The 19,720-nt window shown below is 37.9% G+C and overlaps 1 protein-coding gene across 1 annotated transcript in view; it reads left to right on the top strand.

Annotated features, from left to right (window-relative positions):
- Nucleotides 1-7,116: 7,116 nt before the first annotated feature.
- The window catches only part of igdcc4 (immunoglobulin superfamily, DCC subclass, member 4), a 53,793-nt gene continuing 41,189 nt past the window's right edge, over nucleotides 7,117-19,720 (top strand). Inside the window, exon 1 of the mRNA XM_043245859.1 lies at nucleotides 7,117-7,508. Within this exon, the coding sequence (XP_043101794.1) occupies nucleotides 7,442-7,508 (67 nt within the window). The 5' untranslated portion in view covers nucleotides 7,117-7,441. The remainder of the gene's footprint in view (nucleotides 7,509-19,720) is intronic.

The following is a 19,720-nucleotide window of genomic DNA, read 5'->3' as shown; positions in this document are numbered from 1 at the left end:
GAGAGTTAGAATCTGATTTCACTTTACCACAACCATTTCCTTGTCAAAGTATTTGAGTTCGGTATTTCATTCGAAATAATTCGGTGCATATGCGAAAAAATGCATGTTATGGTGAAGGAATGTTTCAAGTTCAGTACGAGATGAGCTCAATCAACAGCATTTGCAATTAATTGTTACAAAACATAATTCGGCTTCATTACTTCATAACAAACGAGCATTATGATGAAATACTTGGACGTGGAAGTTGAATGGGGCCCATTTTTGGAGGACGTAAAAGCAGAATTGTAAAACACTTACTTCTTTACTCTGTTGATGTGAAAGATTCATGCGTAGAATTGATTGTTTTCCAGTCCACCTTTTTTTCTGGTTAATGAAAGGATGAAGTCATCTTCTTTTGAGAGGAGGAAAGAAGTAAATGTAAGTGAGGTCACTAGAAGTTCAAGACCAAATGTTTAATTAAGTTAGAAAAATAACTATTTAATATGTGATATTAAATATTTTGTTTACTATTCATAGATCCATATTCTCATTTTATTATCTGATTTGTTTTCAACAGTAATAATGATCTCAATTTGTTACCTATAACTAAATAATAACTCATACTACGTTATTATTAGGCTGAGCTGTCATCTAGTCAGTGTCTGTTTTTTAAAAACGTACAGGTAATAGTTCTGTTCTTTAGAGAGATTTGTCATTAGGCGCGTTTTGTTAGCATTGTCTGTAGAGGACTCTGCACCTGTTAACCGCTGCATACACTTGAAGCCCACTTTATTAGGTACACCTGTTCAGCTGCTTGTTAACGCAAATATCACGATCACCAATCACACGGCAACAACTGCAGAAAAGGTCAAGATGGCCTGCAGAAGTTCGAACCGAGCATCGGAATGAGTTGTTGGTGCCGGACAGGATCATCCGAGTATTTGAGAAACTGCTGATCTACTGGGATTTTCAAATACAACCATTTCTAGGGTTTACAGAAAATGGTCCGAAAAAGAGAAAATTCAAGAGAGTGGCAGTTTGGTGGGCAAAAATGCCTTGTTGATGCCAGAGGTCAGAAAATGATAAGCTGGTATAAAGGCAACATAACTCATAGCCACTCAACAGCATCTCCGAATAAACATCAGACCTCGAAGGCAGTTATAAACCTTATGGCAGTTCTGAAGGCAAAAGTGGGTCCAACGTGGCGAGGTGTACTTAATAAAGCTCCTGTTGAGTGTATGTTGGTTACATTCGCGTGGCACCTGTCAGTCGGTGTAATACGTACTTTTCATATGTGAGTCATGCTCCACGATGACATCTGTTATCATAATATTAAAGCGTGGATGACAGTTCGTGTCTTCTAAAGGCCGGTTTGACTAAGCAAGACAGGAGTTATCCTGAAGAGGGGAAGGAGTGACACGCCAGTCACTTCCTAATGTCTAGTGAGCAGGAAACTGTTGAAGTCAGCTGATTTCCACCTAGTGAGTTACATACAAGGAGTCAGGAATTCAGATTTTATGTGCCGATTGTCAAGCACTGGCATGCAGAGTTATCCTCGCTCTCTTCAATATACTGTCACTAAACTGCAGGCCTCATTGTCACTTTAAATGTACACTACTGTTCCAGTTATTTTTGTTTTTTTTAAGTCTCTTATGTGTACCAAGGTTTCATTTATTACATTGAAAATGCTTAAAAACAATAACATTGTAAAATATTGTTACAATTTATATAAAAATTGTCAAATGTTTACTTATACCAAAATAAGTTTTTGTGTACATAATATATATGTGTGTATTTATATTATATTACATTAATATTTACATTTTTTAACAATATATTATTAAAGGTATGCATGCATGTGTTTGTATTTATGTATAAATAATAAATATACACAGTAAACTCATATTATGTAAACAGAAACTTTTTTTGGATTCGATTCATTGTTTGACAGCACTAGTACAAACATATTTCAGGATACTTTAATGAACAGAAAAATCTAAAGCATTTATTTATTTTTTATTAACCGCAGACTTTTGAACAGCAGTGCACTTGTTCATCTGTCTATTTTCATGTTAAAAATTTATACACGGTAACCAACATCCAAATTTGACAGGAAGGAAAATCATTTATAGTCTTCTTTCGTTTACTTTCTTCTACTCTATCCACGTTTCTTCGGTTAGCATCCGCTAAACCTATTTTCCTGTTTTTGTTTCTAACTTCTCAGTTTTTCTCTTTTTAGTGCACTATTCTTTTTTTTTGTCCAAATTTTGCATTCACCATGTCTATATATAACAACCCTTCTTTACCTCCATCTCATCTCTTCCCCCATCACCATTTTTCTTTCTTCCTTTGTCGTTCCATTCTCCTGTACTGCTATCCTTCTCTTCCCTTGTTGATGAATATTCATCAGGTTAAGTCTGACTATGCTTTTCACAGTTCTTGTTAGGAGCAGTATGTTAATGACATTCAGCAGAGAGTCCAAATGTAGATAAGTGTACTCTGGGAAAAGGGTTTCCCTCCCGCTGGCTAACAACGCTTCCATTTATGGGACATTCAAGATGGCACGGTGGTCAGCCGCATTGGACGGATCCCTTCTGTCTCTAGCATGCAGCCATTTACGAGCATTTAAAATCCACTTTTATGCTCATTATGTTAAGAGCTCCCTCTCTTCTTTACCACTGCCCTCCTCTTCCTTACTATACGGCAACAATAGGGCCATATTATCGGTTAAATCAATGGAGTCTTTGGTCTTTCTTGAATGCGATGCGTTTTTATGCAAGCTTATCTTAAAGCGGATGTGTTTTAGTCTATGTAGATTTATGCGACTGTAGTGGGTCTAGTATAGATGGACAGGTCATCGAGGAGAGGGTGGATCTCCACTGAGCTGTGTATATTGTTAATGGGAAGGGCTGGACACAGCCGCTTTTGTGTGTCTAATGAGTGGTTTGCCATGAGGAGGAGACCGAACTGCTGCTATCCCACTGCTATCAGCCACTCCCACCCTGCTATTGTCTCCTTACAGTCTACACTTATTTTCACTTTCTTCTTAAATGCAACGTTGGTAGTTGGTCTTCTGTTGTCTTAATGCCGGTGTGATCAGAATGTGTAATGAAGGAGAAGAGGATCTCCCAGTCTAATAGGTTAACTCACAAGTGTTCATAAATGCATGAACGACAAGCCAATTCTCCATGGATATATACTTTAAAATAGGTCTTCCGTGCGCTTTTCATTTGAGGATTCTCAGATGCCCTTTCTTTAGGTTGCACCTTTAAGCAAGTTTTTGAATCCACTGGTTATTTTATTTATTTATTTATTTTTGCTTTGGCTGTATTTGAAACTGTGACGTTGACGAGGGGGTGAAAAGACAAAGGAAGTAGCAAAGCAATAAAAAGTTATTTTGTTCCACATATTAACTTAACTATGCAGGTGGTTTTTAGACCTGGCACGACTGAGTGAGTGATTGCTCACGTTAACTAAATTTTGTGGGCCGTAGTATATTGTCAGTAATATTGTCAGTAATATCTTGGTCCTATTGCAAAATCTAGGGGGTGTTTATATGACACCATTTTTAATCAAAAACATGATTCAGTTACACGGCAACAGCATTTTAAGGTCTTAAAGACAATCTTCGCCTTTTAAAGTGCAATGTTTTGAAAATGCCATACTTCTTTTTTGTCAGTCCATGTGAATGGGAATCTTTTGACAATGTCTTCTGTACGCTAAACCTTTTATAGACTCAAAGTTGGAAGCTTTTAATACAAAAATGTAAATGTACCCTGCGTGGGGAAATCTTTTGCCCAGTCTTGTAAAATTCCCAACCAATTCCTAATGAAGTTACTGCATTCCCCACAGTTTACCAATAACAATGTTAAGTGTTACTGCACCTTTGCATTTAGACAATATTTGAGTTATTTTGTTCATTTTTTGCTCAATCAACTCAGCAACAATGCCAGTGCACTCCCAATAACCAATGAATTTTCAGAAAAGTCACAGTATGTTAGAAGTCTGCCCAGCCAATCAGATTTGAGGACTGACACCGTGTAAGGTGAAATATTCATTGTTTCTTGGAAAGCGTTTCCCATAAACATCAAATGTGTTCCAACTTCTGAATGAGGAAACGTTCGCAGGAATTATAAAATTATAAAAATAAATAGTCTGTTCCCAGGGGGGAGAAGCAGGGAGAGAGTGGGATATCATTAAAGCCAACAAGAAAAATCATTCAATCATATTTTTAGCCACAACAATAGTTCATACAAAAAACTTTTTATAGGAGTCCAGGAAAATAAACCAAGCAAATTCAGACCTTCAGTGTATTGTGGGGAGATTTCCATAGATTTCAGGCTGCTGTCTGGGTGCCTCCCCATTCTTATACAGTAGTCGCCCACATACCTCTTTACTCCCTCTCTGGGCCACATGCCAGCGTATCCAAGTGGCACTGGACCACCAATTGTACCACTGAGCTTTTTGTCCTGTGCCTATGTGCCACTCCTGAGTCTCGGTAACCATGGTGACATGCAGACTTTGCCAAGCATACATTTGGTGCCCTTACAATGAAAGAAGAGCAGAGTAGTAACTGGGCAGGGCAGTTATTTACAACACCATCATATTTGGGGATTGACTCAGCTGGGTCGCTCTAATGGGTCAGAAAAACTGAAAGTGAGATGCTTGTCTCCTTTCTTTGAATAAAATTGAAATCTGACTGAAAAATCTCTCTTTTTATTTTTTTTTTACCAAAAAGCGCAATCCGTGTATTCATTCGGTACACGTTCATGTCAACAGTGAATGTTTCTAAATGAAAAACTCTTTTCCCAGTTGACTTGTGCCTATGCACGGCAAAAGGTCATTTGGGTTTTTTTTTTTTTTTTTAAAGCAACACTTTTCTACAGCTTTTTTATGTCATATGCCATCTTTTCACTCTGGAAAAAAACCCCCCGCAGTTTTGATTTTCTCATTCAGATCTTTAGCTAAACGTGGTTCAGTGATTAATACACACAGGAACAAAATACTTATAAAATGCCTTGGCTTTAAAGTCACTGGCATGTATGGTTTCAAGGATGAAAAGTTCATCTCGTTCATTCACTATTCCCTGCAATGAATAAGATGACTCGGATTGAAATCCACCTTAGGGCACTTCCTCTGACTTCTTCAGAGGCATCTGATCACTTTCTTGAGCTTCGCATCTTTTAAAGTGAGACCTAAAATATGTTATAATTCTTAATTAGTTTAACAACTACTGTATGCACTTTTATTCAATTAGCAGTAAAGAAACCGAGGCCTTGCTCTACAGGAGCTTTTAGTCACGTCAAGAAGTTTATGACCCTAGGTTTTAACGGCGCATTCGAGCAGATGTTCGAGTTCTCAAAACAACATGCTTGTTTCATTGTGTCTGTAACAAGTGCATATAATCTTTCTTTTCATGCATTTTTGTTTTGAAGTGAAAGCAGCCCACCCTAAAAACAACATGCACAAGCACACGCACACAATCACTCCATTATGCCATGACAAAAGTGCCTTTGATGTGGTGGAAGCGGAGCAATCTAGAGTCACAAGAGCACAGAGAAGCAGGAGATATTTACTGAGTGAGCACACTCTGCTTACAGGAGCAGTGCTGTTTGGAGAGATACGGCAGCTGCAGGAGGGACATCCCTGTTGTTTGATCTGTTCCAGTCCCTCTGAGGTTTGGATACGTTTACCCCCAGGAAGCCCATCGGTTTGCAGTTGGGAGAGATAAAATATCTCTGCCCCTTCCGAACATGATTGGCCCAAGGCAGAATCTACATACATACATTATGAAATATTAAAGTCTGTATCATAAGACATATTTCCATGGGTAATGAATAAATGCTTATATAATAATCTCCCGTGGCTTTTCTCTAATCTGCTCTGTAAATACACTGGACCTTAAAATATTACCAGTTGTTTATACCTGATATCTAATATAAGAAACAGATTAGGTTATTGAAGAGTTTATTAAAGTGTTCTTCAAGCTGGTTCTTGTTTCGGTTTCCAAAAATGGATTTAGAGAAGAAACGTTTTACATTTCCAACACTGTTAACCTCACGAGCGATGAACCCTCTTCACCCTTGTATTGTTCCAAAACCAATTAACACCAGTTAAGATATTTTTTTATGAAATCTGAGCGCTTTCTGACCCTGCGTAGACCCTGCAGCAAAGCAACTGGCTATTCAAAGCCTAGGATGGTAGTAAGGACATCGATAAAATAGTCCATGCGATATCAGTGGCTCTTATTATACGCCAAGAAAAGACTTCATTCAGTGATTCTTCTTGTCCGTGTCAGTTTTGGATGCACATTCACAACAGTATCACGACGCATGCGACACATCTTGTTCTTGAAATAACCCCTTTTAGTATTAATAACACTTTAATAAACTAAATAACCTTTTTACGCAATAACGAGAATGAAAATAGATAAAAACCCGTTTAACTTGCGTAGAGTGGATACACACTGTCAGATGTATGAGTTGTTTACCTTGGTTCTGTCCCCCGTGAGCCTGTGTTTGAGCTGACCCTAGTTAGCTCTTTGTGTTCAGAGACGGAAAGGGTCCCGTGCACATGGCTGTCAGTGGCCAGGCAGAGTGGGATCCTCTGCCTGTAGGAGCACGGATGCACATGTGATCTCTCGCCCCCTCAGACACCAGGAGAGAAGAATACTCTCTCAGCCCATTTGAAGGTCATGGCAGAGGGTCCTGCAACCCTGTGTGTGTGTGTGTGTGTGTTGCACACTAGTCTATGACTTGCATATCAATGAAGAAGTGAATGTTATTGAATGTTACCGATATTATTATGCATGCACGTTTTATTGCATGTGCCTTCTAGACCTATACAATCAGTACTACTTAAGTTGCAATGAATGATGTTGTAAATAAAGAACGCCGACGGCGCGTGCTATATCAATACATATAGCATATCGAATTAAACGAGGGGGTTTAATTTATCAGTGCATTAGTGCTACTGGCGAAACACGAAGCTCCAAATTAGTCAGTGTATGTTTATTTAACATTATTGTGTCGTGTATTTGGCGCAGCGCGTTCGCAGGTTACAGGAAACTAGCGTGGAGCAGTGTACACGGAAAGGGGGTGTGTGAGGATACTGGCAGCGTTTCATGCAGCTCCAGTGGACACCTAAAGCGGGACTCACTGGTGTGTGTGTGTGTGTGTGTGTGTGTGTGTGTAAAGAGAGCTAACACACACTCTCACACACTTAACATTTGGACACAACATGGCGATGAGGCGCCGAGAGACACGACGACTCTTCCCCGACTAACACAACCACGTTATGTTTATAGGTGGGGGGAAGCGCGCGACAGGGAAATACGTGAAATTGCGCGCAACTAATTAAACCTGAAGAGATTTTTCCCGAATTCCATTATATGCATGTAGCTGTAGCGGTCATATAAAGCACACACTGCTTTACCCCCGCTGCTGGAAACCAAACGCTCTACATGGCGGTGGAGAATATCTGGTTCTTCTGTCTACTTTCTCTGGGTTACTGTGGATTATCCGTGCAAGGTAATACAAGTTAAATCTAACCCCAGTGTTTTCCCGTGCGGTGTCTTTTAAGTTGTGCGTGTCTGGTAGCTTGTACGCGTGTATTTCTTTGTATCTGTCAGGATATGCGAGTAGAGGGGCTGGAGAGAGAAATCGTGCACCTTGCTTGTTGCAGCGTTTCGGAGCTTTTACTTTTCACGTTTTCCTTTCCTTTTCTTTTTTTTTTTTTTTTTACATCCTTTACGCGAACAGGCGGCCAGATCACGTTGAAGTGCTGTGTTTATTTCTGGGTTTAACTTTTTTGTCACGTTTAAACCTTACTTTTGTAAACAACATCATGCGTTCAATTTTTAAGTTCGTTTAAATGTAATAGCGATATGCGATACGATATAAAACGATATAAACACCCCCCCGCACCCCCCATATAAAACCGAGGGGGAAAAATGGATGAGGCACAGAAAGCGAGGCAGTGTTTGCTCAGAGGGGCGGATATGTTGTAGAGGGGCTCTAGTTTGGGAATGTACAGGTTGATAGTCATCAGTACTTATGACAAAGTAACATTTAGTACGCTAAATGTCAGACTTTAAAGGGGTTTGTGTGACTGCCGTACTTACATATAAAGCCCTACGATAGGGATTGTTCTTAAAAAGTCAATGTTAGCAGTTTACACCTGAAGGTTGCAGGCAACTCATATTCGGTAGGATTGACTGTCCTCACATGAAACTAACGTGAAAAATAAACTCAAAATGTTTTAAATTTAAAACGGGCGTTTATTAAAGCAAGAACAGGCCTATTCGTCTTGAAATGAATGACGCTGAAAAATAGTGACACACTTGCACTGATTGTGACTGGCGCTGAATTTTATACCTCGCAGCCTAGGGTAAGTAAATACATATGTAAAGGTTATAACAGGCTTAGACAAAAGTAGTTTTTTTTTTATTATTATTTTGTTGTTTTTAAAAGCATAAAACTGTATTTCACAACAAACAAGATGACAGAGTTGGATAGGTCAGTTGGTGAAAAAAAAGCAATGTGCTTTTTACGCTTCTTCTGTTAGCCTGAGTCTCTTTTCACTTTTTTCCCGCGTACTACAACTTAGCAAACCGTAAAATATATATTCTGTATTTTTGGTCCACGTTCCCCAAGTATATAAATAATGTGAAGAATAATGTGAAGCCTTAGTCGCCCACTAGAGGAAATGGTTTGAAATGCCCCCCGAAATTTTGTCTACCTCAATGAAAGGCATAAAGTAATTAGCACCCTTTTTTAAAAACACGGTGACTTAGGTGACCGGAAAATTACTGGCACTCGCGTGTTATGATTTTGATTCTGACATTTAAATCAAACAATGATTACCTTACACGGGGCTTTGAGACTTTCTGCGTACAATTCCCACACTTTTGTGTAATCTTATTGGCATATATTTATCGGACTGTGTGGCGTGTAATGAAATTGGAGAGATCAAAGGCGGCGTGAGCGTTACGTGGCTCGTGAAGGGTGAGCCTCGGGCAGGATTCAGTCACAGGCGCTGGAGGAAAAAAGGGGTGGGGAGTGGTCAGGGCGACTTATCCAAAGACTATACACCTTATTTAAATAACAAAGGAGAGCAGTGAAACACATGGGCACCTCCTGGCATCCAGCGATGCCCTCGTCTCACCGATGTCCGTTGGGAAGAATAAACGGCAACCGCAGCGGTCGAAACACAGTATCATCTTTGAGCTCCGTTAACGATTTTAGTGGCAGCGCTGTAGCGGATGGATTATTTACAGCGGGGCGGGACCTACTAGTGATCAATAGCATTAAAAATGCGTGTTGCAAAGCTGAAGGATGGATCTGTTGTTTCTTTACTTGTTCGGGTTTTTTTTCCTTTTCAGAATTTCACAAACAACTTATGTTTCTGAGAATCTTTTTTAACACGGATCTTGAATTCAGTTTTCGTGCAATAAGTACGATGCTCGTCCTGTATTCGTTCCTATTAAGATAAATTCATTGTGCTCTGTAAATTTGCATGCTGGTCCTGCAGATTATGCTTGACTGGTTCACGAAGTAGCTGTCTGTTCTGGCTTCTGAGGGTTGTTTTTGCTCCAGTGTCCCAGTATTTAAGATCATAGGAGTTAATTCAGAATGACTGGGCCATAACGGCAAAAAAGTGTCCCAGTTTACCCAACTTCACCCTAAGATTATAACAGAGGAGATGAAAAAAACGGTTAGAATAATAACCAAAGGCCTTAAAAGTGAAAGCACCCTTCAAGATTGCTGTTAAATTATTAAGTATTTGCAATAATGTATTCCCTTTGTTTTGCGTTAGATGAGGGTATAAAATGGACAGAAACAATCAAATATGCATTATTGTTTTTATATATATATATATATATATATATATATATATATATATATATATATTTTTTTTTTTTTTTCTTTGCCTAAGTGTATTATATAACTGCTGAGATTATTTATCTATATATTTATCTCAAAATATTCTCTTACTGGTCATTAATAAACTATATTAATTGTATTATTAAATATTATCCCTTCATCTAGTTTAGTCGTGAATGATCAAAATGAAGCGTCATCCAATCTGTCTTATGTGCAACTACTAGCCTAATAAACAGTTTTGGTTACTATTGACTTTTATTGTACAGAGAAAAAACAAACAAAAAAAACTTTTATATCCTCTTTTATGGTGCACACAAAATCATTATTGCTTCTGAGAGGCGGAAATCCAGCCAATGTACTCCAAATTGTTTGAGGGTGAAAACTATTGTCTTAACTATTACTAAACACAATTGAAAGTTACAGGTGTGTTGTGGTGATTTTCAAATCAAAATGAAATACCGACTTGAGCAACTGGGGTTTAAAATAACAAAAGAAATCCGAGATGTTTTGATCGTAATAGACGCTCTGTTATAGACAGCCGGTGATGTGGAGGGGCGCAGTATTTTGACAGGTGTCACCTCAAGCGACGCTGTAAGAAAATACAACAATGGGACTCTGTAGAATAAGTGGTCAAGACAGTAGATCTCCTTGTCGGAGAGAGTTAAAGTTTTTGATTTCTCAGGTTTAATTTGAAAACCAAGAACATAACATCCCTGCTGTCCGCTAAGATTTGTACCCACAAATTAAGGCTTGTCTTCCCTGAGGCAGTGTGCCAGGTTTACGGAGAGAAAGAGGAATTTTGTGTGTTGTTTTGGTAAGTGATGCTGGAGAATCATGAGGGTGATTTGGGGTGAGCCGTCTCTCTCCTTTTTCTCTCTGGCTATTTAGAGTTATAAACAAGGCGCTTTGCTTTTCCACAGGAAAGATCACATCAAAATATCTGTGAACTAGCGAACAGACGAGGACCGGCATGCTCTTAAGAGGCTGTGCCTCTCCACTTTAAAAATCCAGCTTGTGTTTTGCTTTCTCATGTAAAGCGTCCCGTCGCGTTGTCTTAACATTCCAGCCTTCTCCTAGAAAGCCTTCTCCTACAGCTGTCTGCTTTTAAAGATTCACCAAAAAAGACAGAAGCGGCGTAGAGGCCAGAGGGCATGTTTTACGGGGTCTGTCACATGGTCTCACAGGCATGCTGCTTCAACCCCGTGACTCAGAGCTGCAGTGTGTGCTCTATCCTGGGGGGCTCACCGTGTTTTGATCACCAAATCAGCAAAACACGGCCCGTCCCGCAGAAAGGAAAGAGTTACTCTTTTGTGCTCCGTCGCATTTATTTTCAGCTTCATCACTAGATCTGCTGTGTAATCTTTCTCTAGTACTGCTGCAGCACTTCTGCCATTACCTCCATTAAGCATCCCTTCATGACCTCATTTTCCCTCTTCTTTAACAAGTCTTAATATTGTTTAATGCCCCTGAGAGGGATGAAGGGATTTTCAATAATTGCACAAACTGTAGACTCAAGCAGATGCTTCTAGTTATAGTATAGCGTATACTATGTTGAGGCATTTGTACGTTTTTGGGCTGTGATGCTTGAGCTGAAGACACCTTTCAAAAGTGAATGATTAAAATGGATGACGGCTGGTAAATTAATGAAGGTTTTCTAGTTTTAGAGTCTTACTGGTTAAAACCTCTAGGGATGCACTGATATTGAAATTCTTGCTGACGCTTGTCAACCATTAATTGTTTTGATGGTGTGTGTCTGGTTATGTCTGGTGAGTTTTAGCTGTTAGCACTTCAACACATGCTTTTATAGTATACTTAAATAGCTCTTAAATCTTTGCCATAATTTATCACTATCCCTTTGAGTTACCGCTTGATGATGATGTGCCAAAATAATTAAATATTCATTATCGGCTAATAAATATTCAATATCATCTTATAAGTTTGGGAAAAATGTTGTCATGTTATGTTGAACAAGAAAAAAATGCCTTAAGACACTGTAAATGCAAATTAATGTCAGTGCGAATGCTCTGAAAGCGTGGTCTTTTCTTCCCTATTGTGCCGTATATCAGCTTGCTTTCGAACTGGATGAAAATGTAGGACTTGATTTTGTCCATCGGGAATTGATTGGATCGTTGTCGTTTGGTACAGTAATTGCTTTATCTCAAGTGCATGACAAGTTTCTGGAGAAAAAGGATTGAAACTGAAATTGATTCAGGTTGGGTAATATTATTGTTTTTTTTTTTTTTTGCGTATAGGTGTATAAGTGTATTTTGCATTTGCCAGGTTTGTTGGTCAGTGGTGAAGTGAATAATTTTCAGGAGAAGGAAATGTGGGTCGTACAAGGAAGTTATTCATTATCCTACTTCCTGTCAGTCTTTACAAAGGTCTGCCACAGGTTGTTGACCCTAGGAAAGGTTGACAGATCTCTACAATGATCTCTGTAATGTACTTAATGTTTTAACTGGTAAGACCTGAAATTGATTCAGTTGTTGTGTAAATATCTGCGATGCAATATGCATGTTTATATATTCCAACATCCGCAGTAAGAATCCCAAACTGATCTACAGTTCAAACAAATGAAACTTATGGCGCTTAGTTCTCTGTGTTCTGTGTTGCAATGGCTATTTGAGTTCAACATTTGTACACATGGACTCCAGGGATACTGTGACCTGGATAACAGCTGTCAAAATCTATCAGCATGTGGCTCGACCAGAGATAGAACCTCAGATGGGTCAAAGGGAGATGAAAAGATGGACAATGGGAGACTAGAAAGGTTTAATGAGCAATTGGAATAATTAGCACTACCCATTTGCATTATAATTAAACTGACAGCTTGTCTTTCTTGAGGGGATAGTTAATCCAAAAATGATAACTCTCAACATTTACTCATCTTTATGTTGTTTCAAACCTGTGTGACATTTGTTCTTCTTTTTTTTCTTCCAAGTCAGAGGTCACCAAACCTTTGCATATAGCATTGTTCAAGGATCTGGAGTAAGTGCATCTGACAGATTTGACATTTTAAGTGAACTATCACTTTAAACTTCTGTCTTCATAGCAAGCAGGTTTGTGCTTTTTTTTTTAAGTACACACTATGCAGTCAAACTTCAATGCATCACTGCATTCCCTCCTCTATTAGTTGATAATTGACTTGTTTGCTAACATACAGACTACCAAGAACATTCAAGCACTGCCAAGGGCCTCTTAGCCAAGAGCCTGGAGAATATTTTTAACAAAGTTGAACTTTTATTAATGGTCTCTACTGTTTGTAATCGTATTTGATCCTATTCCCTTGCTTTTATTGAACAGCTTGCTGTTAAGGGTAGCCAGAAATGTTTCCCTCACAGTGATCAACATCCACAGCAGGGAGAGTTCTAGGATTTCATCCTCATGGGAACTTAGCCCTCAGTGAGAATGTGTAGCAAGAGACCACTGCCTAAGTGGTGCCTCTTTGTAAGTCGGCACCACTTTATTACTGTAAGTCAAGTAATAAAGATACTGTAAATCAAGTAAGTCAAAATTAGCCTGCTGGTTCTTAAAGAGATAGTTCGCCCAAAAAACGAATATTTTGTGAATATTTTGTCATTAGTTACCATCCCTTACATCATTTAAAATCATTCATCATTCATTTTTGGAAAACAAGTTAAGATATGGGGAGACAGAAACCCTGCAAAGACAGAAACAAAACTACTGGATACTGAACGTAAACTAAAACAGTGCTTTACTATTAAAAATAAAAAAAAATAGGAGCATATTTTTTAAATGAATAAAAATGTGATATTTAGATGAACAGAGCAAGCAGAAAAGAGACGCTGCGATCTATATTACAGCTGTGTTACATCTGTACAGCTATATTACTCTTTATGCGATGCATATACACAACAGAGCCACAAAAAAACTTTTTGCAGAAAAAGCACAATACACAATTTTACAACCTAGCGTAGTCATTGTGTATTATGCATGTAGAAGTCGACTTTTCTCAGTCACTCCTGTAATGTATGCAACCCAGAAAACTATCGGCATGTATTTCTGCAGATAGCCGATAGTTCAGCAATCAACTATCAGTGCAGATTAATCTGCAGAACTTATACATTGGTCGACCTCTAGTGTATTCCTTTGCTTGTAAACAAGACACGCGGTGCATTTCAGGTTATATACCCAGCCTAAATAAATAAATACAGTTATTGTTTTTGTTGTTTCGGCCTATGTAACCTAACAATATCAACATTTTAGATAACATATATGTCACAATTCTTAATTCCAAATTTTAATCACAGCAAAAATGTATACTAATTGATATAACGTTAAAAAACGTTAAAGACAAGTAAACAGTCAATAATAAAATAAGCACATATAAATACAACAAATACACTGCGTGAGAAAACTATTTCTGTATGAAGTATATATCTACAGAAACCTGAAAAGCTAAAGATGTTAAATTAAGAGCTATGAGTAATTCTGTATTTTCTGTTTAATTATTAACATAAGAAACACAAGGTACATGAAGCTGCTGTCTCTTTAAGACATAATGCACCGATCCGTTATATTGACACAGATCTGATATTAATTAATTAAATTAAAGATATAAACCAAATTTGACAATTTGACCCAAACTGTCTAAGAACTGCCCTGATCCACAGTGCTTTTTTCAGAACACAAACATTTATGTGTTATATTTGTCATATTTGCACAAATCGTGATGTATGATATATGTATTAGTATATGCGAGACCTATTCATTGCAGATTACATCAACCAAATTGACCACAGCAGGTCTTTTTTGTCCATTCTCTCTTAAATTAGCAAGTATCTCAACTCTTTGTATTCTAATAAAATAAGTTGTTGCATATAATGGAGGTTTGAAGAAAAAATCTGTTATATAACATTGTCAGTGTCTGTTGCATTAGCTTAGACAAAAACATGAATTAAGAGAGCAACTTCAAGGCCATGTTTATTGTAATTCAAACAAATACAATATGTTTTTTTTTTCCAACCTGTGAACTTTAGTGTTTGTAGTTATTGAAAGGAAGTCATGATTAACGAGATGAACATTTGCTGAAGCAGAGATAAAGATTTGAAGATCATCACTGCTGTTGAAAGCAGTAAAAGGATCAATAGGTGGATGTCAGTTCTTTGAGTGAATCTTGGGGGCAAAAAAATGTGGTGCAAAATAATATTTACCAGCCAGAGAAACGCTAAAATGAGGAGGCATATTATATTTTCGGATGTTTATAATATGTTATGTTTTCTATTGCCCTGAATCTGTTTTGTTTACTGAAAGTTGCTTGTGTGTTTACGTATAGCGGCATGCTAATGTATGCGTGGATGCATGCATGTGTGAGCGAGTGTGTGAAGCGGGGTATATTCCTCATGACGCTGGTTGGGTAAACAGTCATACGATCGCATTCCTTCCATTCCGTGCTGCTGTCCACTTGGTCACATGATCACACGGGAGGGCTCATAGTGGGGTGGGGAGGCATGCCTCAGGAAGAGGAGCCATTTATCACTAAGGGCGATTCAGGCTGTGGACACAGGCTCCCACATTTACAAGGGTGTATTTTTCTTTTCTTCAAAGCAGACGTATTATACATGTCAGATACTGACTGTAATAAAATTCTCTACTCACAAAGAGGCTGTGAAGATAATTAACAAGAGCAGATTCATAAAAGGTTTATAGCCTTGCCGGTTCACCAGGTGTTTGGCTTTCAGTAGATGATTTTATTTTATTTATTTTTTATTTTTTTAGCTGAGCAAAAAGCTGCATGTCTTTAGTGCCTTCTTTTGTCCTGAATTTCCTCTTAAAAAGACTGGAGTAATTGCTCTGACAAAAAAAAAAAAAAAACCCAAAAAAAGCAAGTAATTCCAAAGGAGAAAAGGTAACAGTAAATAAATCAAAGACTCCAACCGGTCTTTTTTACTTCTTGTTTTTGGTATTGATTGTTTTGCAGGGATAAATGTGTTGTGCAGCCAGACCTGTGCCACGATTGGGCCATCCAGGGACCCCACTATTATAGCGTTGTGGACCATGAGAGCTCTTAAAAGCCTGAAAAAAGACAGTGGCCTACTGTTATTTTGACTCTCTAAGATATGCAGGAATGAGCAACAGGACCAAAGAAAAGTGCTTTGTTGATTTTAAAATGTCTTGCTAAAGGATAAAAATGTACACACTGATTTTCTACACCCTCCACCTTACCTTATTTAGGTATCTAGTATCTAGAAGAACTAACTAGTGCAATAAGCATTACAAACTAGTGGGTTTATGATTAGGATAATAAATCATCATAAATGCAATGCAAGTTCGCAGTATTAAACAGCATATATGTATTTTTTGACTGGTAAAAAAATTAATTACCAAATGTCTTAATGTCATTTTCCTGATGTAAATTCATGGAAAGTTTAATTATAAAACCACATTTTAAGAAAACCTCAGGAAAAAAAGAAGAATGTTCACTACTAATGGATACAAAATATTTGCTAAATGTGAATATATGCTTGATCGTATTTGTCCATGTGAATATGTGCATTTCAATGCATTTGGGTATTATCTGCATGTTTCTACATTTGCGATAAATAAGAGGGGAACCGACTCCAAAAAAATGACCTTGGCAGCACTTACTTAAAATGCATTACAGTAATGCCTAAGAAAAGTGAAGTACATTTTGAAAAAATCTAGCTCTGGGTCTGTTATATGTTTGTAGATGTCACTTGGTTTAATTAATTTTCAATTTACATTTAATAAAAGGTCAGTTAAAAAGACTATCAATACCAGGGTCAAGAGTTCTATGAACTGTGTAAACTTAAATTAAGTAATTTAAGTAACTTGAAGTAAGTCATGTAAATATCATCTGCCATATGTTTAAATGTCCAAATGGTTGTGCTTTTTCTCGTACGTTTTTAGTGTATCTCTTCAGCATACTTTTCAATAAGACTCAGTTGTCAGCTTTCTTTTCCCTTCAGTTACAGCATATCGCATAACATTGCCTAGTTGTACCTGTCTCATGCTCTGCTCCTCTGCTTTTGATCTAGCTGCGCTGAGTTTCCCTAAGCAGAATTCCCAGAATTTTATATGCAGAGACAGATAACATCAATACATATCATGCTAGAACTTTGTGTATGTGTCTGTGGTTTACAGATAAAGAGGTGGAGCTGAAGCTTCCGTAACTGCCGTGACTGTTACCTCTTATCACACTGATAGCACCTGTGACAATGGAAATGCCTCTGTCACTGAGTATAGATGTGGAACTCGGCTTCCACTTTTCCATTTAGTTCTTCAGACAGACTAAGGCCATTTACTGGCGCTTTGAAAGTTCCATTTCAGTCACTCTAAAGCACACAATTTGTATTTTTAAAATCTTAGCATCAACAGCTAACATCGTGTTGTTTCGTACACTGCCATTTCGGGTATTATGCATTTGCAATGTTTTTATATACAGTATACATATGAATATAAATGTATGAAAGTATATACATGTAAATATTTACTAAATATATACTGTATGTGTATTCATTTATATATGCATAATACGTATACACAGTAAAAAAACATCTATTATGTAAAGAAACACTTTTATTTTGTATGAGATGATTTGCGAATAGTCTTTTGACGGCACTTATGCAGATCTTACTGACCCCAAACATTCGAATGGTGGCGTAAATCTGTTGGTGGATATGGACATCATTCATGGTGCACTGCATTTTGAGTCCAGTTGCAATGGTTCACATGGCAGTGCACAGCTGCAGGATGTGCAAAGTCTAGGGGGTGAGTCATTCTCCCTTCATGGTCTGAGGATATAACGTGTCCATTCCAAAGGAACTTTGTTTTGGCCGTAGATGCCAGAACAGCCAGAGCCAGAGAAACTGGTTTTGCTTTTTTCGCCCATTTAATTCGTGCGGGGTATGTAATGCTTAATACATGTATCTATAAGTCGGGCTGTTTCAGCACAGCCCGCTGAATGAGGCGGTCCTTTTGCACAACTGCTCTTGAAGCCCTATTTAACACACTGTTAGGCTGTGAGAATTGGCTGTCAACTTGGGAAACCGTGACCTCTTGAATACCATCAGCTCGTTCTGCTCATCAGGACTCTCTCAACGAGCATCGAAATTAAAGTACTTATCGTCATCCTCATCCTGGACACAGTGAGATTTTTCCTGCGATTGTTTGCATATCTCCCTATAGCTTTGTGGTTATTTTTTGGAGCATTGTAATCTCGTTTATTATTTTCCCAAGAGGCTTTCCTGTATTTGTCGTAGAACCCGTACATCAAATTGCTTCGGAAAGGACATCAGAATACTAAATCCTTCAGCTTCTGCTAGGACATGAATTCAATCTCAGTGTGTGACGGGTTCTTTTGACAGACTCCTCCTGATAGTATAGACATCAAAGAATAAATGTACTAATACACTGATGCTCTCTGAGCAGTCATTGTAAGGACATTTTCCAATCATATATGGCTTGTGACTTCTGTATACTATTATCTATGAGACCATCCATTCCTGGGTTCTGAGGACACTTAGTAGACATGTTCACCTGCATCTTCAGGGTCATCTTTGGTCTGTCAGTATTCCTCACATGAATTAAGAGCACTGACCTTAGTAATCCTCAAGTGCTTTCAGCGTAGTGTCAAAATCCACACGTGCTTCAGTCTTGATCCCCTTTGGTCACTAACTAGCCAAACCGATCAACAAATCTATTGCAAACCAGGCCTTACCAGGACACTGAGCTCTTAAAATAATGACAGGTCTTGCAATCAAATTCCTGTCACTACTAATATTCTGCAATTATTTTGTTAGTATATTGTTTGCTCATCTTTCTATTTTCTGGTGTTTTTATTGTCGCATCACAACGAAATGACACATCTGTCACTTTATTGTCTCTGTTCACTCTGAATTCCTGCCACGTCATTTTCTTAGAAACCCATTATAAATGAAATACATTGACTTGAAAACAGTGTGTTTTTTTTTTCTTTGTGCCAGGTATTTTTTACATTGAAAACTAGATGTGTGGTAGTAAGTAAATGTTTTTAACACTTTATTTTAAGTTGTCCTTGTTGCATGCTACATTTATTTACTATTTTAATAACAATATATTATGTATAATTACATGCAAGTAAGGTTCCCCGTGTACATACTATGTACTTATTGTACTACTTACAATAACTAGGTACTAACCCTGAACCTACCCCTAAAACTAACCCTGCCCCATGTAGTTGCCTTATATTACCAGTACCTTCTTAGGTAAGTACCCTGTAAGTACATGAAGTGTAAAATAAATTGCAACCCCAAACCGTCATCTTACCCAGGGCTGCCAACTCTCACGCATTCGGCATGAGACTCATGCAATTGACACAATTCTCACGGGTCTCACGCTACACATCTATTTTCTCACACAGAAAAATGTCTTTGCCAAATTCAGTATTTATTTTCAGCTGTGTTTCTGGTTAGAGTGATTAAAACAACAACAACAACAACAACAACTCCAGACAGCACTCGTCAATGTCAGAATGATTTAGATGGCCAATCAAATCAAGGAGGGGCGGGGCTTTACTGTTCCAGCATGACACTACAGCATTTTTGCAAACTACTTGACGAGCGGTTGAAATAAGGGAGGGACATTTTGTTGTTACGCTTTTACATTTGCACAAAGTAACCACAATTTTTTCATTCATCCAGTGAATTTAGGCAACACAGTATTATAATGTACACTACAGTTTAAAAAAAAATGGATATTCATTTCTGGATTTGTTAAACAATTACCAGTTCAAAATCACCAGATCAAAATGTAAATAATAGTCATTCATTATTTTTATTATATGATAAAATGACATGATAAATATATAATTATTATAAAGTCATTAAGTGAATATA

The sequence above is a fragment of the Puntigrus tetrazona genome, chromosome 7 (genome assembly GCF_018831695.1).
Source record: "Puntigrus tetrazona isolate hp1 chromosome 7, ASM1883169v1, whole genome shotgun sequence".
Lineage (NCBI taxonomy): Eukaryota > Metazoa > Chordata > Actinopteri > Cypriniformes > Cyprinidae > Puntigrus > Puntigrus tetrazona.
This window is presented reverse-complemented; position numbering and strand designations above follow the sequence as displayed.